The 22564-nt window shown below is 34.2% G+C and overlaps 1 protein-coding gene across 1 annotated transcript in view; it reads left to right on the forward strand.

Annotated features, from left to right (window-relative positions):
* The window catches only part of LOC145663056 (androglobin-like), a 201498-nt gene that overhangs the window by 69800 nt on the left and 109134 nt on the right, over positions 1-22564 (forward strand). Inside the window, exons 12-14 of the mRNA XM_081729218.1 lie at positions 2889-3031; positions 7122-7264; positions 14606-14707. Of these exons, the coding sequence (XP_081585344.1) occupies positions 2889-3031; positions 7122-7264; positions 14606-14707 (388 nt within the window). The remainder of the gene's footprint in view (positions 1-2888; positions 3032-7121; positions 7265-14605; positions 14708-22564) is intronic.

The following is a 22564-nucleotide window of genomic DNA, read 5'->3' on the forward strand; positions in this document are numbered from 1 at the left end:
GACATATATTCCCTTGGTATACCGCAGAAGATGAATCCATATTTAACTGAAAGAACTCAATATGTTCCTTTTAATAATATGAAATTTAACAATATATTCTAGGGTACCACAAGGATCGAATTTTGACCCTTCACTTTTTCTTATAATGATTTACCTGAAATCTTAAAATGTACTTATATTTGATATTTGCAGATGACACCAAATTATACAGGAAATTCATACGAGTAACGCTAATAGTAAATTAAAGTCGGATATTAATAGATCAAATGATTTCTGTAGGAGAATTAAATTCCAACTTTCAAATAAATTTCATGTCCAAATACTATGTAATGACTTTTACTCTTAATAAGGAATCTAATAATTTTGAATATACTATAAGAAATTAGACGTTAGAGAGAAAGGAAATTATAAAAGACCTAGGAGTTTGATTTGATGTGGATTTGAAATATAAACATCATAATTATATAAAAACTAATGATGCCTTAAAAATACTTGATTTGTTAAGAGGTTAAGTCATAATTTTATAAATGAAGAAACTACATCGTCGTTATATAATGTCTTTGTATGCTCAAAATTGGAATATGCATCTATAACCTGAGATTCTTTTTATCAGTTCTATTTAACTACAACAAACAGAAATAACGAACAGAGAAAGTTCAAAATACTTGTTATTAAATTATATCTTTAAAAATATAAACATGGATGTATGTGTGTGTATGTCCCAGCATAACTCTGGAACGCCTAGAGCAATTTTAACCAAACTTGATACACACATTACTAACAGTTTGTAAAATAGTACTGTCGGGGTAAGACTCCCTAGCACATCTATAGAGAGGGGGAAAGAACAGACATAAAAATGATCGAAAATAACCGATGTTAATGTCGAATCCATAGTTTTCGGTGTCCATGAGCTGATTAAAGACAGTTCAAATTTCTTTTAAGTCCAATTGCACCCTCAGTGAGAATAAGACTCCATAGCACCCGTAGGGGGATCATCAAAAACGACCGATAAGAGTGTCGAATCCATAGTTCTTGGGGTCGCTGAGATTAACAGTGACACTTCTGATGCCGTTTAAAACCAGATTCAGCTCCCGTTGATACTCCTGAGTGGAGAACGGTGACATGTAAATATAATTGAAAATGATCGATATTAGTGTCGAATCCATAGATTTCGGGAATGCTGAGATGAATAGTGAGGCTCCTAATGCTGTTTAAGTCCAAGTTCTCCCCATTAGAAGAGTGTGGGGTAGGAAAAGTAAAAAATAAAATGTCAAAAATTACTGAGATTTGTGTCGAATTCAGAGCTTTCTGGGTCGGAAAAACGTCTGACCTGTTTGAAATGACTTTTGGAAGATAATTGGTACCCATTTCAAGCTGTTTTTTTTTTTTTTTTTTTTTTAATTACGCCTATTTAGTCAGAGACAATTCTGCAGGGGTACGTTGTTTTAATATTTATGCCAAAAGTACAGTATTTTCAGTATTTTGATAATTACACTGCCATTGAAATAAATGTTCTAAGGAGGAAGAGGCTTCAAATATTTCCCATAAACGTATTCTCCACGTGCGAAAACCGAGCATTTCAGCTAGTTGCTTATAAAATACATAGTAGCCAAACACGTTATCTTACTTATAACATATTTCTGAAAAGATTAATTGATAACAAAGAAATTAACATATTCTAATTGAATAGATTATCGTTTTATTCTCCTCGTCAAACTAGAGATGTGATATCTTTTATATATATATATATATTCTCCATATTTAGATTATATTACTTAACTTACCTAAATATATTTTTTTAATTACATGAGAACGTTAGATCTTAAACATTTATCCATACACCTACAATAAAAGAAAATCATTTCACATAGCAACGTCGGAACATGAAAGATCATCGTAATTCAGATAAATGTTATAATATTGCAACATTTAATTGGTTAAATTTTGAAGAGTTTCATTTTTTTAAACTCACTAAAATTAGAATTGTAATTCAATTTTACACATTTTCAACAGTCAATTTCATTTTCTTTTTCAATTGCTAAATTAGTTACTAACAAAAATTCATTTTCTTAATTTTTTTCCTGCACAGAAACAAAGTATTTTATTACAAATTCGCATAACAGAATATGAGTTCATAAACCGTCTACAAAAGGAAGATCTCTTCTGATTCTTTGGCGGTTGGCAAAGTTCCTAAAATAGCTGACACATTCTCCCGTTGAATAGCTATACTAATCAGTTGTATTAGAAATGCTCTTTGCTCGGGTATCTCCCGATTTTAGCGATATGCGTTGACCAACTTCATTGATGAACTTTAGCCCTTCTTGTCCCCATGAACCACTTGATTCAATTGCTATTATCACAAACCAATATTTGGCCTATAGATTGATATATTTATTTCTTTTGTCGGCCTCTCTTCGTGCTACTACGAGTCCTGCTCGAGTCGATGTATCTGCAACGTTTGAAGCAGCATAAGTATCATATATATATATATATAACAGTAACAGCGTGAACAGTAAATTAGGATTTTTGACTGTATAAAATGTGTACAGAACGAGTAATAGAATAGACTATATAAGCTCACACATATTTCAATTTGGATTTACGAATTTTCAGCGAAAGCTTTTCCACTTCTGATTAATAAATTGTAGAACTTTTTTGTACGCAAAAGAAAAAAAGAATAATTATTATAATTTCATGTTACGAATAATAGTTATACATTTGACATTACACGTCCTTTGATGATTATGTATAAAATTTTGTAGTTTGTAGTTGCCCTTGGGTGTTTAAGCACAAAAATAAATACTATTATTAATATATGTAGAAAACATTGTGTTTTTCTCCAAAACCTAGTAAAATGTTTTAATTTCTTCAAAATTATTTCATTACAGTCGCAATGTCTTCCGAATATGGATGAGAGTACATACAGCCTATGTGATCCAAATGATATCAAATGAACCGTTCGTGGTTGGATTCCGTGAAAAAATTCAAGAGTTTATGGCAGATGAGTGTGAAGAACTAGCTGCACGTGGAGGTATATCATTTGTTATTGTAAAAATACCTTTTAGATTATGCAGTCAAAATATTGCAATGACAATTTCACAAAATCTTTTAAGTCTGCAAAAGTTAAATATTTATATAATGATTTATGTAAATATTTACATAATAGTAGTTGCTTACATCTGGAATCATGTTACCAAAATATTATGTAACTAAAAAGAGATAAATTCATTTTAAATATTGCTATTTGAAACAAAACACACTAAAAATGGATTCATATATACGTTAAATACCTTGACACATTGCTAAGAATACAAATTTTTCTAGCTCAATGAATAAATTTATATCTGTACATAATACTACCCTACTTAATATAAATACAAGCTTTGAAGAAGTGTATATAGAAGTTCAAGGCACATTAACTGAGGCAGCGACATGGTTTAAAAGAAATGGTTTTGTGCTAATTCGAGACAAAACAAAAATAAGTAACCTTTAGTCTCAATCACTGTAATGATGAAGACAATAATGATGAAAATGAGGTTAAATTTCTTGGTATATGTATAGACAGCCAACTAATCTGGGAACAACATGTAAAATATGTATATACAAAGCTCTCACTAGTGCTCTTCCTGTTAAGAAAACTAGAAGACACAGTTCCTCATGAGTATATGACAAATTCATATTTTGCATTTTTTCATAGTATAATTGGATATGGGATTTTGCTATGGAGTAACAGTACTCAAGCACATGATGTCCTAGTTTTGCAAAAAAAAAAAAAAAAAAAAAAAAAAAAAAAAAAAAATCAGGATTATTGTTGGAACACATGATAAAGGACACTGTAAACTTCTATTTATCAGGCTAAAGATAATGACGGAATTATTATTCGTAATATATTTATATAATTTATATATTTATCAAGTGCTACTTTACACTAAGCAAAACCTTGGAAATGAAGTATATTTAGGAATGAAGTACATACATACAATATTAGATAGCGTAAGAAAATTGATGTACCCATTGCTAGATTATCGAAGACCAAAAATAGTTATTTAGTCTTAGGATCGAAACTGTTTAATAAACTAACAACCTCCATACAGCAGGTGCCGTTAAAAGTTTGTATTAAAAAATTAAAAAAAATAAGTTATACGATTGGTTAATAGCGAATCCATTTTACTCGATTCAAGAATTCAGTAAATATGAAGAAACTGTATCGTAACTAGCAGTGTCCTTGCATTTCAAATATTATTAGGCTTTTTATGATAGTACAGCATAACACAGCAACTGAATGTTTCCATGTTATGACTTTTTTTTAATCTCTTACCAATATATATATTTATATCTCATATGGATGTTGTCTATTGCTTGTAAAGCTCAATTGCAATAAAATATTCTATTCTACTCTATTCTTCATAACAAAATTACTACTTTAGTATTATCCTCTGATGCTACAACTGATAATCAAGGCTATTTTTCAGTTGATCTGATTTTCTTCAATAGGTCCGTTTTATTTGTTTTGTTTATTTCTCATTCTGAATCAATCTAACAATGGCAGATAAAGATACTAAGACAAATTCTACCGCTTCTTGAAGAAGATTCTTAAAAAATGGTTCATTGCTTTTGGGAAAAATGATTCATTATATACTCCCTCAATCCCTTTCCACGAGGAAAATTCTTATATCGCGGGATTTATCCCTCAACATAGCAACACTGAACTCGATGCAAACAACGCGGATCTGAAAGACAAAAGTAGGGATGCTCAATTCCGTAACTTTTGCTTTCCGGAATCCTGAAAGTAAAATCGGAAAAATTCCGCAATTTTTCTGAATTCCGAAACTTTCTAAATTCCGAAATACTTCCGAATTCCGGAAGTTTTCCGAAATTCAGAAAGTGAAATTTCCGATTCCGGAAAATTTTGGCCATCCCTAGACAAAACAAAGTTGACGTCGTAAGCCCTTAAAACACACCAAAACCACTAGTCGTTTAAAACGTGTCTCATTCTGTTCGGCACTTTGCGAGCTCATTGGGGAGATCACTTTTAATAAATAATCTTGTATTGATTATCTTTTGTAACTTCCTCTATGTTCACTATGGAATTATTATTTAAATAATTAATATTTTTCTGACCAGAGTATGTATTTCTTTATTAAAAATTAATTACTGTATTTCATAACAGTATCCATAACGTAACGTTATCTTCCTCAGACGTTAATATGTATATTCATATTAATGTAGACAATAGAGTCTGAGGAAGATAACGTTACGTTATGGAAACTGTTATAAAATAATTAATTTTTAATTAAGAAATACATACTCTGGTTAGAAAAATATTAATTATTTAAATTGATTATCTTTCTTTAAAAACCCGCACATATTACTATATTTTAAAAGAATACCTTCCGAGCACATTTTCCAAGAAGTAAACAGGTCATATATGGGGAAAAGAGGACGTTTGATAACGCTATCTTCAGTAAGACACTGGAATTGAAATCAACTTTATAGCATATAACCTTTGTACTAGAAGGATACCTTATGAGCATTTTTAAAGAAGATGGAAATTCCCTTTTACTCCTTAATGTGATTCCACTAATTGTTTACTTTTGTGCTTACATAATTTATGTGTACTTAGATATGTCTCTACCCTAACAATATTTTTCAAGACTTTAAAATCTCATTTTACAAGAGCTGACAGAAAGTAGAAACTACAATATTATAATTCTTACCTGGCTTTATTAACACAGTGAATATCAGTTACATTGCGTCAATGTAACCGCTCGCTATGTCTATGACCTCTTACACCTATAGAAGGCTTCATAACCATCAAAATGCCTATTTTAGTCAATGTTTTGAAAGCATCGTCATATGGCACCGATTGTGGCTTATGTTGTGTAGTAATGCTTTCTGCGAAGTATTTCATTCGTTTTGATTAAAAGATCATAATCATGTTGGCTTACATCTGGGGAATATGATGGATGTTCGAGTACCTCTCATCATCAGTTACGTACATCTTGCATAGTGTTTTGGCATTGTCATATAAGACCATGGGCGTCGCTACCAGCAAGTGCCCATCGCTTTCTCCCGACCTGTGGGACAAAAGTGATGTAAGAAATTATAGTAATAGACTGCATCAAGTGTTTGACCATTTTGGGCAAGACGCACTGTCTTTGGATAACAAGTTCCAAAATGCCTTCATTTATTCGATTCCCGCTTTAAGGGTAGTTCATAGACCAATCCCAGGTTTGCCCTATATTGGCGATGCGTCCAAGGAAGTTTTCATCGAACTGCAATTTTGCAAAACTCAAGGATCTTGTGGAGGATGTGGAGTATGATTTGTAGGATGCACCTACTTCCGCGGCTAACTCACACGTAGTCCATCGGCGATCCACTTGCAGCAGATAAGAAAGGAATTGTATTGTGTGGCTGTCAGTTGGAGTCTTTCTGAACGGCTTACTTATCATTACGAAACACTGCACCTATTTCACTTCTATTCGATAAGGCAATGCTTCATTATCATATGCTTTACACACACTGCCAGAAAACAATCTTGTGCAGCCGGTCTACGTGCCACTTCAATTTTGATGCATGTGTGTTGTAACATTTCCATAAACAATTTGTTAGAGGCAGTGCTGGATTAACCCATCTGGAGGCCCGACAGTAGAAAAATATATGGCCTCTGCTCACTTCGCCTAATACATTTCTGTGAAAGTACAGTAGGAAAGTTATGTAAATATTTTTCATATTTTTGGTCATCTTATGATGATGATTGTATTGTGTATGATTCTTTTTGGAAAGCCAGTTGAGAGTTTGAACAGAGTGTAGGCCCCCGTCTACTTAGAGGCCCACGACTACGCCCCCCCTAAATCTGGCCCTGGTTACGGGTCCTAACCTCTCGTTAGAGCGTTTGAAATTTCCACCTCGACTGACTTTGCGATACTATAGTATTTGACTGAAAATAAGACACAGCCATTCCCACTCACCTCACTTACTCATCTAGCCTTCTGTTATCATCTGCTGAATACCTGTGGCTATCTAACTGATTCCTCTCACGTGACAGCTGTATTGTCACTCTTTTTTTTTCAGCTATGTTTTATTTTCAGTGTTAATTCGAATTCTCTTTCACGTTTCAGAAGAGATTGTTGCTAAGTTTCCATCTTTAACTGAGTCCTTCGGGAAGCCTACGTATGAAGAAGCAATGCAGAATTTCTGTAAAATTTACTCGATTCCAGCTGAGACTACACAACAAAAACTTGTACAGAAAGGCAATCACGAGGTAAGGATAAAACTGGAAGTTCGGAGGTTTTTTTTTTTTTTTTTTTAACGTAGAATTACTTTTAATTATTCATTTTCTTATCATTCATTTATTTGAACTTTCAATCGTACTCTAATCTTAAGTTGTTATCTATCATATGTTTCATAAGTTGCATTTTTTTTTTACTTGACAATGTTGAATACCTGCGCCATCTTTAGTTTTAACTCATAACTAGATTTGCTGAAATGTGTTAGTGGATGCAAGGTAAGACTTAGTTCTACTATTTCTTCTTAGGTGGCAGCACCTTACTGACAGAAAAGACGAAAACATGTGTAGTCTCAGTAGATGGCAGACCTAAGGGAGCATTCAATTACAACACACGTGTGATTGTTTTGACGATAAATAATTAGCAACTTCGAAAAAAGAAAAGCTTTGTCTTTGATCTCTTGTCAGTATTGCTAGCCTGAAGCAGCATAAAATCCCTTTAAAACATCAGAAATCCCCTTTTTCAGTCTAAATGTTCCACAATGTAAAAATTATTTTTATCAGTAACGTAAATGCTCTCCTTACGCGCGCACAATAACTATGCCCTATATAACGGTCTACACAGTCTTTTAACAGTAAATGAAACCGGTATTACAGCACATAGGAAGTGACACCTGGCACGCAAGGGGTTAAGCTTATATATAATGCAAGTTTGTTATGAAAAAAGAATGGAATGAAATCTTTAAGTGTTACGTCCCACGAATCGCAAATTTTTGCATAAAAATTCATAATATCAATTATCTGCAAATTCTCACTGCTTATCATTAATTAACCTAAAACACACTTCTTGTAGTAATTTTACGACAACAGTGTTGCCAGGGGCCCCGTTTCTGTAAAAAAAAAACACACATTTTACGGACTTGCATTAAATAGTCTTTTTATATGGCAACATTGCATCAACTTTGTCACATTTTCGCAACAATGGATAAATGTTGATACTTACTGTACATATACACAGGAATTCACCCGCAGCAAATCAGTTTTCTGCAACTGAATATTAATTTTCTTTATTTTGCACATTTTTTTTATTTTACACTTACGGTAATTTCTTTCGTTACTACACAAAAACGTTACAAGTTCCAGCATTGGTCATGATCTCGAAAGTATCTACATAGAACATGCTTAAATTTGTTTCAAGTTTCACGTCTTTATCATTCTTAGATCAAAAGATATACGCAATCAAACTTTGGGTTGCGCAACTTTATGGACACACTGTATATATATCACAGAGCATCAAAAGGGCGTGTCTGCAGTACGAATTCAAGCTGGGGTCAAACGCTGCTGCAGTGGGGCGGAAGATATGCCTAGCCTTTGTTGAGGATGTCGTGACTACGTGGACATTACAGCGGTGGTTTAACAAGTTTAAGGACGGTAACGAAACACTTGAAGACGCACCACATGCCGGAAGACCAACACATGTACAAAACGAAGATCTTCAGGCAACAATTGAGGCGAACAGTGGCCAGACATGTGAGGAACTGGACTAAAATTTAGTGTGAGTGGAGAAACCATTCGGAACTACCTCCATCAACTTGGGAAGCACTATAAGTGTGTCGATGGATCCCACATGATTTGACTCGGGCCAAAAGGCTACGCGAGCAGACACCTGTGTTTGTTTGCTGTCTCGTCTGAGGAAGGAGCCATTTCTGGACAGGTGTTGACAGGTGACGAGAAGTGAGTCCTGTACGAAACTCCACGGCACCGTCATCCTTGGTTAGCATCCTATGAACCGGTTCCAAAACAGCCGAAACCAGCACTGCACCAGAAGAAGGTCCTTCTATGTGTTTGGTGGACTTCTCGCGACATCGTACATAGGGAACTGCTACCAGCTGGTCAGAGCATCAGTGAAACTGTATACTGTGAACAGTTGGGCCGTGTTCAAGAAAAATTCAAAACTCTGGAGCCAGCACTTCAATCGCAAAGGAGTCCTCCTGTTACAGGACAACGCTAAGCTTCAATGACCCGGGACACCATTCTACACCTTGAATGGAAAACACTATTGCATCCGCCATACTCTCCGGACATTGCACCGTCCAATAATCACCTGTTTCATTCCTTGGACAGTCATCTTAGAGGACGCAAGTTCAAATCCCTAGTAGAGGTGCAAAAAAAATGTACTTGATACTTTCTTCGCTTCACAACCTAGCAAGTTCTACCGCGATGGAATCCATGGCCTTCCAGAACGTTGGCAGAAGGTCGTCGATGCTGATGGGGACTATTTTTGATCTTCCAGATACGTGTTAGGGGCTATATCGATGTTCAAAGGTGGTGGGTTAAAAAGCGTTAGAACTTTCTTGGTTACCTTTATATATATATATATATATATATATATATATATATATATATATATATTAGTACCGAATCCATAGTTTTCGGTGTCGCTGAGACGAACAGTGACACTTCCGATGCAATTTACATCCAAATTCAGCCCCCATTGCCCTTTATGTCCAAAATGAAACGTATTCTCCCCGTGAGAAAGAATGGGTATTCTGGTAGTACATAATAATAGTTCAATAATATTAAAACATCAATAATATCAATTGTAACGAAAGCGAAGATAACTGGTTTAAAAGCAAGTAACATGATCACAGTGTACTTCACGTGAAAGAGTTTGGTGTGTTCTAGTGCACATAACGTGAAAATTTAAATTTGATATTTGCATTTTCCCCTCTTTCTCCACTCCTCACTCAAAAACTTTAGTAAGATAAATCAATATTTGAAAATTGAAACTTTTTTGAGTCTTTAGATTTATCGAGTAGAAAGTTATTTAATTCTATTTCACGAACAGATCAGTGTTTTGCATCCTGAATATTATACTAACCTGCTAACCTAAATAACACTGCGGGTAGTCTATCAAGTAAGGATAATATCCATGTTTACTTTCTATTGTCCATATCTTGGGATCAACTGGATGGATCACGCCCATCAACGAGCTCTATTTCTGACTCTCTATATTCTGATCAAAATTGATGATTGTCCATCATGTAGGTCTTGAAATTTTGTGTCTCCCGGACGGACACACGGACAGTAAAGGGATTTTTGGTAAATCAAACTCCTTAAAAATGATTTTTCAGGAAGGTAAAGATCAGTAGATATTAGGAAGTGTGTAACAGAGAATTAAAAGACGGTTGGAAACGGATTTTCTTTCTATGGCTAGAGTTCTAGCGCTAAAGTGAGTCTGACATCTGTTACTACACCTACAATTGCGAATTAAAATAAGGAAGGAGGGAGTACAAATTAGGGATGGCCACAAAGTTCCGGTTCCGGCGGAACCGGTTCTTAGAGATCCGCTTTTCAGAACCGGCTCCAGAACCGGATCTTGGGAACCGGTTCCAGACCTGGATCCGAAAAACCGGTTCCGGAACCGGATTTTCTAGAATCGGATCCGTTCAGACTCGAAAACCGGTTCCACCAGGAACCGGTTCTGGCCATCCCTAGTACAAATCACGCTTTTGATAATGATAAAAGTGTGCTGATTTTTCTCCCTAACTTGTTGAGATTGATTTCATTTACCATTAACAAGATCTGTAAATCATTTTACAATAGGGGATACACAATACAAGACGTTGGGCTGAACAGCAAACACATTTCTTACGTTGGTGAATCTATGTAGTAATCCAAGAAATTTTGTTGTGAAATAATGGTCTAAGTGAAAACTTATAGAAAACTTGTTATTGAAAAAAATAATAATTTCCTGATTCTGCTGTTTACAAATGATATATACATAAGGAGCAGAAAGAACTATTAACATTAATCTTTAGTGAAAAAATTCATTACAGCAGATTTAGCGGAATTTAGTTTAAGCTTCTCATGAACGGAACAAGAGCTCCCTCGTGTCTAAGCGGTTAGCATACGTACTACCTTTGTTATGGGACACCCAGGTTCGATTCGCAGCGTGAGTTCATGTGATTCGGATTCCACGTTAAGCTGTAGATACATACATACAGCCTCGCTGCTGAAAGGGAAAATAAACTCACATCAAATCAAATCAAAGAACTGAAGAATAAAAGAAATTCAGGAACCATACCAACAAGTTATGTTGTACTAAGAAAAGAATAAAGATGGAAAAGCTGTTACAAGGGATAGATGAGGATGTCATAAACAGGAACATAAAGACAGCATATAAAGAAATAGGACGAATAAAAAAATGGATCTAGCCACATACGCCCGTGTGCAGAGGAGAAAACTGGTAGATAATAGCAGACGAGAAAATAATAAAAAAAAGTGTAATATAAAAAGTAACGTAAAAAAACCTGAACAACGTATTTCACGCGACTTCTGCGTATAAACGACATAAATAACGGGAGAACACAAACGAAGAAATAAGCAAACGAAGACGAAACTGATATGTTAAATACAGAAACAGAACCACTGACCTTACTAAAAATAAGAGCCATGAACCAGTTACACAACAAAACATCAGGATTAGACAGCTATGCAAACAAGGAGAAACAGCCTAACCCAAGCAGAGCAAAAATCGATTTCGAAAATACAAACCGAAGAAAGAACATCAACCAAATGATAAACAAACATTATAATTCAGATATGCAAAAACAAAGGAAACAAACTACAATGCCGCAACTACAGAGAAATATCCTTGTTATTGACAGGATGTAACATCCTAACCGAAATACTAATAAACAGACTAACAAAATACACAGAATTTCGACCAGCATGATTTACAACAGACCAGATATTCACGGTTAAAGCGATATTAGAAAAAAGCATGGGAACACAATGTAGATATATACCAAATCTTTGTAAACTTCATAAACCATATGATAGCACATCCAAATCCAAACTCTACAAAATTAATGGAGAATTTTAATATTCCAAAGTGACAAGGCTTGTAAAAGCAACAGTGAAAGATTTCAACTCATACATCAAAATAGGAACATTTACAAATGATAGCTTCAAAGTTGATAAAGGGCTTAAATCAAGGAGATGGACTGACCCAAATCGTATTCAATCTAGCACTAGAGTATATAATAAGACAAATACTACAAGAAAAAAATGCAACACTATGTTATAAGGCGACACAGTTCATAGGTTATGCAGACAATATAAACATAATGAAAAGAACGTAGAAAGATATAAAGGAAGTTTATGAAGAAATTAAACTAGAAGGCAAAGGAAGAAGGCCTAAAAATCAACATAGATAAAACAAAGATACTAATATAGAGCAGAAAGTCTAAACACAGAAGGAAAACAATATAATGTAGAAATAGTAGTCCAGTTAAGATATCTGAGAACATCCCTATGCGGTAGAAGAGATCAACGGATCAAGGGGAATAAATAAGCAAGAATCACAACAGCAAACAAAGCATACTAACGCCCTGCGGGCCATCTTCAGATCCAAGCAAGTAACAAGAAACACAAAAGTTAAATTTTACAAAATCTTGATTGGACCAGTTATATGCTACTGATGTACGACATGGAACACAAACAGACAGGTAGAAGAGCAGCTTGGAGCCTTCGAAAGGAAAATACTGTGAAGAATATTTGGACTGACTCAAAAAAATAAAATAAAATAAAATAAACTGAACGACGAGATTTATGAATTATACGAAGACCCGGACTCTATAAAAGAAGTAAAAACTTACAGATTCCAGTGGGCAGGGCATGTACAAAGAATAACAGAGGACAGAATTGCAAAGAAGGTGATGAACAGAAGATTCTACACAGCAAAATTAATAGAAAAACCAAGAACAAGGTAGGAAGACCTACTTCGAACAGGCGCACTATTCCAGTAAAAATTTTAATGCAGATGTTTTGATGTGTTAATGACCAGATATAATTAATTTGAACGCGTCCAATTACTTAAGGTAGCATAATGAAATACTAGTATTCTGGTGGGTACTTTATGAATACTTAATGAAGAAAACACAAAAAGATAAAATATTGCCTATTCCAATTAACATCTTACAATTGCAAAGAGCTTTGAATGTTATGAGAATTAGCACTGTCAGCGGAAGACCTCTGCACTTCTCAGAATTTCTTGTATTAAATTGAGCATAACGTTTACATAACAAAGGAATAACTCACAGGGTTGAGATTGAAAAGTCCTGGTTTCTGAACCCCATCTTAAGTCGTTCCAAGCTAGAAGTCCTAAATTATGAGACACTGTGAATTTCTAAAGACGAACGTACCAACAGGTCTATGCTAGCAAAAGAACAGCATTTTGTCCATTGTGAAGACAGTTTACATACACATCGGTCTTGGTTTTCATCTGTTTCTTTCCTATTTTCATACATTATTTTGAGACTTTCTCTTTTGTTTATACCTTTTTTTTTTTTTTTTTGCTTTCTAGAAAACGAACTGGGCTGTTTTTCTTCTTGAAATACAAAAATATACATTTACAGAAAAAATATAAAATTTTATATACATTAGCTTCAATTATATTACAGCACAGCATATTTTAGGGTTGTGAGTATGACGAAGAGCAGCTATGGATAGATACGAATAAAGGCGAAAACTAACAGAGGCCAAAGTGCAGTAGGGGCCACAGCACTATGTAGGTAGGTAGTTAAAAGCATTGCGTTACTTTTCTCGAATTTATTACAAAAATGTGTAAATTGTTCACAGTTGTCAGCATTGATTTTGCATGTTTCAGCAATGGCAGGAATAGGTAGGACAAGTGTATTCTTATTGCTGTTTTTTGTAGAAGTCTAGGGGCCATGGTGGCTCAGCAGCAGAGGTCTCTGGTAAGCAGATTCCCTGGTACTAAGTAAGTTTGTGGTGGACAAATCACGCTCATGGGGTTTATTGGAATTCTCCCATTTCCTTCCTTATTTTCATTCCATCAATTCTTTTATAATCATGCATTGTCATTAGTCATCCGTCTCTTTTAGCCTAAATAACATCATGAAACTTTGAATTACAGATTTTATTTCGTTTAATTTTTTACATTTCCTTGACGCTTTTGTTTCTCGTACTCCAATTTTTATTCTCCGAGAACAAGGCACCAGGAGAAATACGGTAGATTAGAAGTGCAAGGATTAATCAGGACTCAGAATTTTTAACTTTTATCCCGGCTAGGCTAAAGGAGACGGTGATGATGAAAAATGAAGGAAATGGTGGAATGAAGAAAGTGGGAGGAAATGGGAAAACCCCGAGAAATCACACGCACACAGTGTTTGTCCACCACAACGTTCACTTGGCGCGAGCTGGGAGCGAACCATGGACCCCATGCACCAGAGGTGAACGCTCTACCACTGAGCCATCAGAATTTTTTTAAGTGAAAGAGATGATTATTAAAATTCCTGAGCGTGTTAGCATGATGTATGATTTAAGTTTTTTTTTTTTTTTTCATTACAGAGGTTCCAGAAGGCTTTTTTTGATATTTTGAAAACAAAAGTGACTGGTGATCAAGCTAAATTACTTCCCAAATTGATGAGATATTTATTTCTCAACCCTAAGGTATGCTCATCATAAGCTCTGAGTTAAGCCTATGAGAATTCTGACATTAAAAATAAACAAATAGAAATGTGTTTAAGAAATTGTGAACTAAAAAAATTAGTTTATCACTGTTCTTCTTTGAAAAATATCGTTTTCATTTCTAGATCATACCTCCACTCTTGATAGATATTATCCTAAAAAAATATTGTAATATATATTGTTTACAATAGCCGCAATAAGATTTTTATTTCAATAGTTAAATTTTATTTGACGGCTGTTAAAATAACTAGATAATAATCGTGTCAGTTTTTTACTTCTTAGTTTTGGCAGTAAGATTTATATTATAGATATTTTTACTGTGGAAAACTGACACAGCAGTGTCTTTAGTATGTATAGGTTTTCATTAGTCACAAAATTATGACCATAGGAAAATATCGAAAATATCGAAAGTAAATGTATAAAGGGCTTGGAGCAAGATAGTGTTATGCCACATTTGGATGGTTTTGAGATAAATTAGAAGTAAGTTTTCAAAACATAAAAATCCCATAAATAACAGTTTCGTATTATTTTCGGAAAGTGATATTATAAAGGAAAGTACCACATTTCTTATACCAATAAGGTTCAAGTTTGAATGAATTCAAGCCTAATGAATAAATGTAAAGAAAAGTAAGGTTAACGTTGAAAATTGTGGCATAGCCCTATATTGCTCTTAGGCTTTACTATTTATAAAAGATGGATTCAGAGTAAGATAATGATATGTCACATTAGGTTGATTTCAAAAAGAATGTTACTGAAGGTTCCAGAATATTCAATAATTTCAGTTTAATGCTTTTATTTTTATATTTTTGATCGATACTTAAATTTGAGAGTTTAAAGTGAAATAAATATGAAGAAAATATTATACAGTATAACAGGGGCGGACTGGCCCACCCTGCTACCCTGCAAATGCAGGGTGGGCCCCCCAAACAGGTGGGCCCCGTCCACCAATTTTAAAAAGATGTGCTCAATTAAACCTACCAGCATCAAAAATATGTGAAGGTAACTCCCGTAAACTTGTGTTTTGCATAAAAAAGACGTAAAGTTAAACTTTCATGAATAGACCTTATTCTTCTTCACGTTTATCGACTTGAAAAGGTTTCGTCTATGAGACAATCAGGCCCTAAAACATTGCGGGGTTTATGATACAGCAGCTGTTAAAAACGAGCACGTTAACTACTACTTTTTAAAATATAAGAAACACAGTAGATTTCAGGCTGTTATTGGATTTGAATACCATTGCTTACTCCGGTCCTTTTACAAGCCGGCGAGTGGCGATGTTTTATAGAAACAATAGTTTCGTACAGTCTTGGGAAGTAACGTAACGCAAGTAACGCGTTACTTATAACGCGTTACATTTTTTGTAAAGCAACTGTAACGGTAGCGCGTTACAAATTTTTAAGTAACGTACCTAGTTTGCGTTACTTTTTTCGCGTTACATTTCGGATGAGTAACTTCAATATATGTATTTTTTTCGGAAACAAATGTTTCTTTCCTGTAAGTGAATTTCTCAGAATGAAACAATCGAGCATGAACTACGTATGTCAGTGACCGACAGTCACTAACACACGGAGAAACAGATAGGTTCGTAGTGCCACTTGCTGTTTTTGGAAGATGAGGACAGCCTTAGGGAAATCACGTGTACTGATTGCAAACACCTGGAAGATTTTGTCGTAGATTTTGACAGCTCCAAATCAATAAATTCAGTGAGTGAACTAGGAGTGCAATGATACCGGTAGTCTATTTTACTTTGATTGGTGTTGTTTTTATAAAGATGGAGAACGAAAATATTTTACCGTTCGAAGAATACTTTTTTCCTAAGAACTGAGGATGATTGTGGACAGAATTTAAGACATAAAAGCAAAGTGTCTGAAGTGCCCCGGCGGAAAATATTTATCAACAACTAGGGTGCCATAATTAACGATATACAGTAAGGGGTTAATATAAATAAACTGTGTTCTGATGAGCAGGCCTACTTTATTACTAGAAAATAGTTTGCTGATGGTATGTAATATTGGAGTTCTTTCAGATCAGTTTGCTTATCCTAGAGTCCCATTGATTAAAGAGTTTAAAACTAGCTTTAAAAAGCATGTATCGATTTTAAGAGTTACAGGCAAGTTTTGATTAACCCCCAGTTATGTGTTCTCATTTTATTAGTTGTAGTGTAATGTTTCCCTATATTCTGTATTTTTAATTTTACATAGCAACATTGTTATTATTATATAATTAGTTTAGCAGAATAATAATAAGCAACCATTTTTTCTAACGCATAGGGATGAGCAAGAGTCAAGCTAAAACTCGACTCGAGTCGAGTTTCGAGTCCAGTCGAGTTTGATAAATGGCTCGTTCGTTTTAACTCGTCTTGAGATCATGGCTTGATTATACTGGAAAGCGAAAACCATGACAAATGTAAGCTAAACAGTAATATGGAATACTTTTAATGCTGCTCACGAGAGGGGACACTGCTCGCATCTCGTCTCGATAGCGAGACCACAAGAGATTTTTTATAACAAGCTCAGCTGGGCTCTTCTCAACTGAGAAATGGCTCGAGCCGGCTCGCTTGAGGTGAACCATGGGCTCGAGCTGGCTTGGTAGGGATGAGCTATCTACTCGGTTCGGCTCAACTGAGCCGAGTTGGTTGGGTGAGCTGTTGGCTCCGCTCACTTCTCGGTTCGGGTCGATAGTGAATGAGCTGTGAGCCGAGCTGCTCGAGTAGTTGACAATTCTAAACCCGGGCCGAGAAGTTTTGAAGATATTTGGCCAGTGCCCTATAACTCTTAACAGTGTTTTGGCTCGAGCCCAAATACTCAACCTAGACCCCAAACCAAATTCAGAAGCTCGTAAACAATGTCCTTGACTCCTAGACTTCACGACTACCAAGGTTGGCAATGAACTAGTTTTTTAGTATTCAAATAGAAACCGCCTATCTTTCATGTTTATATACAGTGTTATCATTAATAATAATAATAATAATAATAATAATAATAATAATAATAATAATAATAATAATAATAATAATAATAATATAAGTTGTAGTAGTAGTAGTGTATATTGTCTATGTAATATACTTGAAGAATGTACTCGAAACTACACACCGGATTTGGCTCGACTCGACTCGAAACTCGACCCCAATTCGAGTCGAGTTGGAGGAAATTTTTCGAACCGAGTTCTCGGGTCGAGCTGAAAGATGTCTGTTTCTAGTTGAATCGAGTTTCAAAAAAAAAACTCGCTCGTGTCCATCCCTACGAGTAACGCAGTATGGCATTTTATCAACGTTAGATTATATGAAAATGTTCATATATCAAGTAAAAATTTGTCCTTGCATTTACATAAAGCGATTCAGAACTTGCAATAATAATAATAATAATAATAATAATAATAATAATAATAATAATAATAATAATAATAATAATAATAATAATAATAATAATAATAATAATAATTGTAGTAGTAGTAGTAGTAGTGGTAGTAATAATAGTACGGAAAATTGAAGTAATAATTTGTTTTCACATATTTAAAGTTTCGGACCTAAAAGTAACGCGTTACTTTCGAAGTAAAGTAACAGTTACTTTTTTGGGCAAGTAACGCGTTACTAACGCGTTACATTTTAAGAGAAAGTAAAGTAACTTGTAACGCGTTACATTTTTGGAAGTAACTTACCCAACACTGGTTTCGTAGATATTGTTATTGCGGAAAGTGGAGGTGGAGCCGGAACGCTTTTGAACTGCATTGTCCTCAGACCAAGCTTCGAAGAAAGAAATCGGATCAGGCTTCGTTTTTTTTTTTTTTTTTTTCAGTGTGGTAAAGCGAAAAGAAATTAATCGCCACTATCAACGATTGTTTTATACAAACCTCAAACAATTACTATGAAGTTGCTGCCTTCGGCTCGTGTTTTATTTGTATACAAGAGCAAATCCGATAGCAGCAATTCAATTATTGGAACACCAGTTACGTGTCGTTTGTCGTGGAAGACAGATGTGGTTGTGTCAGTATGGATGGTAGGAGTGATTGTAAGATTACTGTAAATAAAAAATATGAAAGTGGTGTTAAAAAGCGAGAATACAAACGAAGATGTTATTTACAAAAAGCTGCATCTGACCCAAAACAATGTAGGTTATTTGAATCTGTGAAGCCCCAAGAAACAAATGCGCGTGATGTGACTCATTCGAGTACTGCAGGACAGTTGCCAGGTATTTTTTTGTTTTTCTGTCTAAGGTGTTTATAAATTATAATGTATACACCACGTCTCTGGATGATTTCAATCAATTGTAGCTTATCTTTTATGGTTATTTTTACTTGAAATTACACAACTTTAACAGGCGAACACGAAATTAACTGAACTGTTTGCTGCCGCGTAGTGCTTTCAAACGGGTCAAATCAGGCTTTCATGGGTCAGGGGTCGAGTCAAGCCTGCTTGAGACACGGGTCGGGTCAGGTCACCCACGCTAGGGCCAGGGCTGCTCTAGCTACGGGTCGTCTCGGGTCAACTTTCTTATGCGCCGTTTCGGCTAAATCCTTCTCGGGTCGAGAGGGTCGGGTCGAGTTGAACGTCGACCCGACCCGACTCATGACGATCTTATATCTAGCTCCAAAGAATTAGGTAAATATTTGAAATTGTGAGTGTAACTGGGGCATAATGAAGATATTAATATTAGGATACATTTCTGGCATTCATATTAATATTATATTATATTAGGTTACAGTATGCAATTCAGTAGAAAATTTCAACCAATTTGATATTAGAACTGATTTATGAGGAAAGGAACTTACATTATTTCTGTCAGTGCTTTAATTATTTAGTGTTTCAAAGTTGACTTGAGATTAGTTTTTACTTATTGCACATGTATATATTTTGGGTTTTCTAAAACATAACACTTAATTATTTAAATAAATGATTTAAATTCATTACATAAAAAAACAATAGCACTATATAAATAACTGAAAGCACCAATTCTGGTATTGTGTGTGTTTACAATAAAAAATGATAATGCCAATTACACACTGTATGAGTTCCTATTAAAATGTTCCTACTTTAGATTTTTTGTAATTAATGTTTTGTTTTTGTATGAATATATGGGATACTATTTATGGGTTTGAAGATGGACTTTTATATGTAATACATACGAAGAATGCCAAGTACATTTTTTACATTTTTATACAGTGGGCCCTCATTTCAGTTTAGCAGAGTGGGCTCTATGGTTGCCAGTCTGCCCCTGCTGTATAATGTACATTACACTTTCTTATAAGTTAAATAAAATCATAGTTTCTATTCTGCGTAAGTCCAACAACATATTGAAAGTAAAATAATGTATTATCTGAACACTACAGAGATATTTTCTCACATATTCTTAACAAAATTAATTTAATGATAAAAAAATATTATTACAATAGTAATAGATGTTAATAATATAGTATTATTAGCCTATTCATATTAAACTTCCTACTGTAAGTTTAATGTAATACTAAATTTGTTGTACATAATTGAAGTAATTTGTTAAACAACATACACTAATGCTTTCAAGGAATACTAAGTGTCGTAGTCTTCAGTTACTTGTAACTCTGTTTAAGAGAAACTGAAACTCTGAAATATGTAATTTTAATGACTTGAACTGAGTATTCCTTATACTAAGTTTAAACTAGATGGGATAAAATTATCTTAAGAGAGTTGTCTGCAAATTTTGAACATCCTCTAGTTTTCCATAGTTAACAAATTGAATCAACTGTGTGCTCTTCCAATGGAAAGCAGAGGCTAACGTCACCCCTTCTGTGTACAACCAATGATTTTCCCATCAAATTAAGACAAAAGCATATATCAAACAGATGTATCATGATGGTAAAAATGTTATTTGATGCCATATTGCCTAAATCCTATTTTCTTTATCGCTGATGTACACTAGAGATGTGAACACCAATGCAATGTGTAACTAATCTTGTACTCTTATTGCTTTAAGCAACATAGTTCTAAACCCACATATTATGTTACACTTACTTGTAACACCTGTCGTAATTAACTTGTCATTGTTCAATGACGCAAATAGCCATCATAACTTGGAAAGGAATCATCCAATGAGGAATTTACTTTATCGTTTCAATAATGTTGTTAATTTAAGTACTGCTTCGAGAAGGAACATACGTTGAATTTGAGAAGCACAGTCCTAAGCCACTTATATTTAAAAGGATGTTCCACTTGCCTCAGATTCGTTTTCTTCCAACAAATCTTCTTCACCAGCATGAGAAACATATTCCTCTTCATTACTGCAAAGTAAATCTTCTATACCACTTTGTTTGTCTATACAACACAAATACTTTCTGACACTATTTGTACTAGATTTCACCATGTTGCTCCGATACGTGACATAGGTTGTTCATGCTGAACTGTTTACGATCATGCTTATGGGAGCAATAAAGATTTATAGCACTTATGCTGTTACTTTTTAACATTTTTGAAACTTCTTACCGACAGTTAAAAGACTACAGGTAAAAACTCACAAACAACGTTTAATTCATTTTCGGTCAAAGTGTGGCATAGCACTATCTTGTCCCAAGCTCTTCATATAGTTCAGGGATGAGAAAGCTAATTGTTCGATTTTGATCAATAAAAATCAGGGGAATCTTTGTTCTGAGTGGACGAAATCTACTTATGTTCAAAGATGAGTTAGAAACGAGGGATCTGCTTTTGGGATAGTTAATTTTTATTTAGATCCTAATATATGATTCAATTTTCAGGAAAAAATCGTTTAGGAACAACAATAGTTTTCTCTACAACTTTAAATATAATTTTCGACTTTCCTGTATTAACGATTAGCAAGTAAACAACATTGTAGAATTGTGTACAAAAGGAATTCAAAGTGTTAGAGTACTATTTTATACAATACATTCCATCAGTGCGTTCGAATAACGGAATAAATAAACACTGTCAAAAAGTTAAGGAAAAGTATCAATTAGAATACTGCTTTTGTTCTGTAAATAAATGTGTAGGTATATAATGAGTATATTGATACGTAATGAACTTCTAGATATGTAACACGTATACTTTATAATATTAAAATTATGTACTTTAATGTAAAATTATGATCCCCTAAACTAGTTTAGTATATATAAAGTACAACTATATAAATCTGTATGTAAAGTCGCAACATGTATATTTTTTCTTATGTCTGCACAAGTTTTACTCGTATACAGAGTTTGTGCAAAACATAGGATTATAAAGACGAAATAGTCTTTCTTTTGAAATCACACATACATTTTCTTTTACATATTGGTGGATCTAATTGCGAAAATGCACCTAGGTAAGTTCATTTTCTGCTTATAAGTGAGTATACGACGATGAAAAACTGGGAATAATGCAGATGTTTCTTTCTATTGGATACTTTAATTCAGTAGCTTCTTTAATTAGTGACATTAATTTCATTCAGTTGGGAAGGTAGATGAATATATAAGGTAGTTAAAGTTTGTATTTAATAGATAAGAGGCTGATTTTGCATTAACCCATTGCACTGTGGTTCGCAACCAATACTGAAGGTACTCTTGGGAGAATACTAGAAATCTGAAGTTTTAATTGTTATTAAGAAATGTAAGCCATTTTAAAGGTACAAAAAGTTAATCCGCCTTATGCAGAGTCGTTTTGACGTATGATTAGCATCATACTAAAGGCCTGAGTACTGTAGGAAACATATGTTAGTCGAACACTTTAGTATGGCACTAATCACATTTCAGAATGACTCTGCATAAGGCCCAATATGGTTATATAAAGGTTTATTTGATTTAAAATTGTAATTTGCTATTTTATTTTATTTTATTTTATTTTTTTTAAAGTTTGACGTCGCACATTATACCTTTTAG

This window comes from Thermobia domestica, chromosome 10 (assembly GCF_964235325.1).
Source record: "Thermobia domestica chromosome 10, izTheDome1.hap1.1, whole genome shotgun sequence".
Taxonomy (NCBI): domain Eukaryota; kingdom Metazoa; phylum Arthropoda; class Insecta; order Zygentoma; family Lepismatidae; genus Thermobia; species Thermobia domestica.